We start from the raw sequence: 6,045 nt of genomic DNA, 5'->3' as shown, positions 1-6,045 counted from the left end.
ATCACAGCGCCAATCGATTCTCGCTGCACTTGACTTAGTTAAAGCACCAGTCCCCCATCAGTGCCGCTTCAGCAGTGGGCTGGTTTAAAGGCACAGCTGTATAGCGGTGTTATCGGAGCTGCTTCTGTCCTCCCATTGTGTTGTGTTTGTGTCACTCCCTTCATTCACTCCGCTGGAGGAGTAGTACACCGTGCACACGCCTGCAGGATAGTTTCTAGTTATATTTCCATAAATGTAAACATAAAAATCTTTCATTTAGAAAGTGGTAGAAATCTGCTGGTTTGCCAACCGCCATAAAACGTCAAAGAAGAAGAAGAAGAAGAAGAAGAAGGTGCTTTCCATTCTGTGGATGCATGCTGCAGTTCTTGAGGTAGCGATGAATGACCTGTATTTTTATTCATTTATTTATTTTTTTGTATCGCTTACCCCAAAACACAGTTTAGTGCTTTATATTTAAGGATTTATTTCCGTTTCCTCTTGGCAACGACGCACAACTTTGTGCTGCATAGCAACCAAACATATCTATTATATATTGCAGTCAGTAGATATGATCATATAAATACAGCAATAGTTGTACTCTTTTATATTTATGTTTCTTTTTATATTTTTCGTATATATATATATTTTATATTTCTGATTTCCCCTGGCAACTTTTTAAGAACATTTAACTTTATCTCTTATTTGATGTTGTTTTTTTTAACAACATTTAATTTCCAGCAATTACTACTGCATGCTCTAGTATCCCAAATATCCCATCTCACTATTAGAAAGTGCATGCATCATTTTGTTTAAATAAATTATAAAGAAGAAAAAGAAAACAAATGAAAAAAAAAAAATCATGCAACATAAACACAAAATATGTTTGTATTTTCATGCAGGCAGATATTTCGCTACCCTGACTGCAGCATTAGGACCCTGTTAAATGTCATTCGCTGCGCGATTCTTTCTCACACATTTAAAAGGCGTTTTACCAAGAAAGAACATTATCCGACATAAGTATCACGTCATACCATTATATCTATGCACAGGCGGCCACTTTTAGCGCGTTTATTCACGTAAAGGTAAGGAAAGTCCGAATGTCAAACGAATGTCCAATATAAAACCAACTTTACCGCGATGGTGCTGATGGCCTCGTGCTCGAATGCGCCATTAGTCCATAGATCAACATGCTTAGCCCAATATGACTTGATAATATATTACCTTCACTGTTTTGCAGATCATATTTACTTAAGCTGAACATTGATGTTTTGGGAAACCAAATTTCAGAGAATGTACCGAAGCTGCAACAATTCCCCAGTGACGCAAGTATGAGACACGGCACTTCTGTTTTCTTTCAGGGGGTTTCAAAACAGAGAAAAACAGCGTAAAGTAAATATAATAAATAAACTAAAAATAAATAAATACATTCAATTAAAATAAAAAGATAAAAAAATGTATTTAAATAAGTACATAATACATTTACTGTACTAAAAATGTAACTGAAAACTATGTAATAGTAACTGAATACTTTGCAAACTAATAAGGTATAAATATGGTCTTTATACATATAAATATATAGCTGATAAACTTCAGAATGGTGGTCCCTCTAACCCTATTTGGAGGTCTGTGACATCTGAAAGATTGAAAACCCCTGTTGTCTATTATTGCATGCAATGTTGAATCATTAGACTAGAGTCTCTGATTTACTCCTGAAGCTCTTCACAGTGCACTGAACACATGCAGTACAGCTTGTGACTGAGCAGAAGTGGCTTGGATTTTGTCTAAATGCTAAAGTAATTTTTTTACAGGTTGGATGGGAGGAGCAGATGTTGCCAGGCAGCTGATGTTAACGGCTGACGATCAGCAGGTAAGAGCTAGTTGATGCCAATGAAAACCTCAAATAATTAGTGCTTTTAAAAGCATGGTTTCTTGTCTATTATTGCATGCAATGTTGAATCATTAGACTAGAGTCTCTGATTTACTCCTGAAGCTCTTCACAGTGCACTGAACACATGCAGTACAGCTTGCGACTGAGCAGAAGTGGCTTTGAATGTCTCTAAATGTCTAGATACATTTACACGTTGGATTCCAGCAGGATGGCTGATGGCAGCGGTTGACGACTAGTGGGTAAGAGATTGTTTCTTATGCATATGAATTTGCAAGTATGGCCCATGATAATCTCTAACAATTAGCGTTTATTTTCAAGGTTTTTAACTAAGGATTTGAAGCCGGCCTAGACATCGTCTCCAGCCCACATGAATCAACATGAAGGTTGGTGTCCGGACAGTGCTGATGTTTTATCAGTGATGTGCAGTGATGATTCAATAGTCTCTGATGACAACATGAAGCTCTTCACATTTCTCTGAGCACAGCTTTTGATTATGAAAACGTGTTTATTATTACTAAGAACTTCTAGTTAATGTTGGATTTTATTTTTTTATCTTTTTTAGGTTGACATGATGCCAGAATGATGAGCCAATGATTCCTTTGAATCTGTCACTGTGTAAGTACTGGCCCAGTAAACTTACCTTTGGTTGTAATTGGGTGTTAATGATGAGCGCGTTGTTCGGTTCCACTGAAACTCAATGAAGTAACTTTCTCGCGGCGCACTGAAACACTGACAGGCAACTAATACACTTATTTTCCCCCTTTGTAATCTAATACACGCGTTTTCTTTCAAGGACAGAAGTTGATGCAGTGGCAGAAGAGTTGTGGTGCCCGGTTTGCAGCACAATGGTGAACTAAAGCTCCTCTGTAGTTATTGTAACTTATACACTTGTGTTTCAATGTCATTGTATGTCATTCCAAGGACAGTTTGAGAAAGTAACTGCTTGTTTTTGACTTCTCAGTTCTTTGTATGCTGCTTTTTCTAAAAATGTACAGTTTTCTTTTACATTTAATAAAAATTACTATTACAGTTCAATATGAAGTCATTGTTTTTTTTATTTATTTTTTTTATGGGAGTAGCGGGGCTATCTTGTAGTTTTATGCCTTAATCTTATTCATGTTGTTAGATACGGTCAAATATTAGTGCAAATGCTTTTGGGAGTCATTTTAAAAGTGCATAGCTTTCATGCCATGTAGCTGATTTACACCCTATACATGATTTATATTAAAAAATGTAGTGCATAGAACTTTGTGTTTATGAAATGGGTTATTCATGAAATTCTGATATGCTATCTAAATTTTTAAAATATATTTGAAGATTAAGAATCAGTCAGTATAGGCTCTAATTTTTATTTATGGGTCTTTTGAAGTATTCGTGTACAATGTATCACACAGGTGGACTTGATGAATTCGACATGCCATTCCTCTCTTCAGCTGCTGTTTATTAGGAATCGCTAAGGACTTTTATTATGGAAAGAGTTCAGTTACTTGGCGGCTATTGTCATATTTGACTTCACTCTATTTAACTCAATTTCGGTACACGCTTATACATATTTTTTTTACTGCTAGCCTACCTGTTGTTGTAACAAAATAAAACCCACGCTTTGGAAATATATACATTTTAATAGTTTACACGGACTGTCACAAATCTGCAGAGCGAAGGTCATCGGGTCAGCGATGCTAATGTAACCGCTTCTGTTCTGCACATAGCAGTGCGTAGCGACGCCCGATTTGTGAACGAATCGTCCTTTTGAGTCGAATCTTTTCAATGAATTTGTTGTCGAGTCAACAACTCCAACTCATTGAACCGAGAACAAATTGAAAGAGACTGGTTAAATTCTGAACCTTAGCATATATATTAGCGTATTTATTTTACTATATGAGGTAAACGTTGTGTGGTATTCCGAATTCGGTATGACATATTAGCATACTTTGCTTACTATTTTAAAGCTTTCTAGCTAAACCTGGCATTGTACACTATGAATTTTGTTGGCTCTGTGGCGAATTGCTTGTCGCTTGGCATAAAAAGCGTCAGCTAAGTGCATAAATATAATAAAAAGTAAACGGCATCTATTCCAGCTAGTCTCTCATACATGTATGATTCGTAACGAAATACTCGTAAGGAACAGCAATACGTGGCTTTATTATATGGCTTTAATTATTATACGGCTTTATTGGGACATTTTCGAGCAAATAATATGCCACGCCGGGATATCAGGCAGCACGAGTTAAAAGAATTCACTGAATTGATTGGTTGAACCAGTTCTTTCAAATGAACCGTTTGAAAGAACCGATTCGCCGAAATGAGCCGGACTTCCCTAGACAAGCATTACTAGACAAGCAAACCAGCTCGTACACAGCAGAGACTTAAGTTATCTGTCAAAACTCCGTGAATCTGTTGAAATTAAACTGGACTGCATTTTCGCACTTTGTCGAGCTGTTTACGTGCTGAAACGGTTTAATTTCGAGCACGTATGTGCCGGGTGCTAATGGACAGGAATGTGAAGCTGGCTTCGATAAGTGAACTCAAATGTTTTTGCAAGTGAAGTCTGGAAGATGTAATTGCGTGTCCTTACTGCAGTCATATAGAACTGAAGATTTGGGGTCGCAGGTATGTTTGATTCTCCGGTCGCTAGTGTTTCGCCGGTCGACATCGACACAGTTTAGCGTTTAAAGTTTCAGAGTCGCTCGGCTTGTTCAGACATGCTAACCGACGCCGTTTCGCCTGAGGAAAATGCCTTTAGAGCTCAAAAATAAACGAAACCCCATTACCACAGTATTTTTTGTTTTGTTTTCGCTTTTAATTTTTAATAAAAATTATATTATTTTCCTGTCATTGAGTGATTTGCACGGGTGTGGCCGTCAGTTGTTTTCTGGTTCATTTGCTTTAATACAAACACGCCTTAATACAGGTATGTTGAGGTCTCATTGTTTAGATGCCTTCTTATACTTGTAGCGGTGTACAACTTTATATGTCGTAATAAAGGGACACTCAACGTCGTTTTCTGATTTTTTAAATAGCTATACCATTAGATGAAGAGGTGGCTGTGCTTATTATTGCTTTATACTATAGTTATTAATGTGTAATTATCAATTATATGAGCTTTTGCCCCACACAGACACTTTATTAATGTTATAGCATTTTAATTTCCTCCTTTGTGCATTATAAAGTAATAGTGCCGACATGACCGCAGTTGTAGGGCGAGTTTGGGGGTGGGTCAGTCCAGCAAATCTGTACTTGTCCTGGGGCAGTAAGGCCAAACCTGAGAAACCCCCAACAACGGACAATCAGACTGAAAGCAGATGGGGCTTATGGGGACTTACTGCCTGGGTTTGGAGGGGCGAGAACACTAAAAAGGACCAAAAGACAATCGCAGAGGAATTCTGGGAGACTGAGGAGACTATCAAGCCTTTGGACATTGAAGAGCTGAGGGCTGATATTGAGATTGAGAAAGCAGCGGCCCAAAGGTCCTCACGCTGGTGGAGCCGTATGCTTCCATCCAGATACTTTTTCTGGCCCAGGTGGTCATCGTCCACTGCGTTAAGCCAGCGGAAATGTGCCGGGTGGAATGAAGGGACGTGGGACAGCGATGAAGTCGACGGGGAATCAGACTACGGGACGCCCCCTCCGTCCCCCACACCGCTGTCCCAGCAGACATCAGCATTCCAGTTCTTCTCTCGCTCATGGACGGGGAAAATCGTGCCTGAGCACTACGATATTTGCTTTAATTTCCTCCGCCACCTCTTTGACTTGTTTGTGGTGGGCTTCCTGACCACCGTATCCCCTCCGACCAAGTTCATTTTGGACGTGATGGGGGTGCAGGGGGCCCTGAAGCTGTGGCTCCATGGGATGGCCATGTTTCTGGTGTCGTCTGTTGGGATGGCCGGACTGCTGTGGGTGGTACAGGAGTACCTGCTGCCGTTTGCGTTGATCTACGGTATCGTGCAAGCGCTGGTCATCTCTGTCAGTGTACGCCAGAGTGAAGCTTCGGCAGAGGGGGATGATGGGAAAGGTGACGGAGAGGTCAAAGAGAGCGAGGAGGAACAGAACGACATATGGGAGCAGAATGAGCCACAGCAGACAGCTGACGAAAGCAAGAAAGGAGTTAAACAAAGGAGCTGAAGTCCTGGGAAAAGTGTATTTTTGGTAAGTAGCTGTTTCTGCCCACAGAACCTGTT

General features: G+C 39.7%; 1 protein-coding gene across 4 annotated transcripts in view; it reads left to right on the top strand.

Annotated features, from left to right (window-relative positions):
• The first annotated feature begins 957 nt into the window (after positions 1-957).
• The window catches only part of LOC107711334 (uncharacterized), a 12,811-nt gene continuing 7,723 nt past the window's right edge, over positions 958-6,045 (top strand). Inside the window, exons 1-6 of one of the 4 annotated variants that reach the window (XM_016516310.1) lie at positions 958-1,305; positions 1,788-1,846; positions 1,970-2,106; positions 2,186-2,250; positions 2,430-2,482; positions 5,038-6,013. In XM_016516310.1, coding sequence (XP_016371796.1) covers positions 5,051-5,989 — 939 coding nt within the window. In that variant the 5' untranslated portion in view covers positions 958-1,305; positions 1,788-1,846; positions 1,970-2,106; ... (1 more) ...; positions 2,430-2,482; positions 5,038-5,050 and the 3' untranslated portion in view covers positions 5,990-6,013. Of the gene's footprint in view, positions 1,306-1,787; positions 1,847-1,969; positions 2,107-2,185; positions 2,251-2,429; positions 2,483-2,660; positions 2,892-4,154; positions 6,014-6,045 lie in introns of those variants that run through there. The other 3 variants (XR_001636692.1, XR_001636693.1, XM_016516313.1) reach the window with 3 other exon arrangements.

This window comes from Sinocyclocheilus rhinocerous, unplaced genomic scaffold (assembly GCF_001515625.1).
Source record: "Sinocyclocheilus rhinocerous isolate Xijiao unplaced genomic scaffold, SAMN03320098_v1.1 scaffold86, whole genome shotgun sequence".
In the NCBI taxonomy this organism is placed as follows: domain Eukaryota; kingdom Metazoa; phylum Chordata; class Actinopteri; order Cypriniformes; family Cyprinidae; genus Sinocyclocheilus; species Sinocyclocheilus rhinocerous.
The sequence above is the reverse complement of the archived record's forward strand: the minus strand, read 5'-3'. Positions and strand labels throughout refer to the sequence as shown.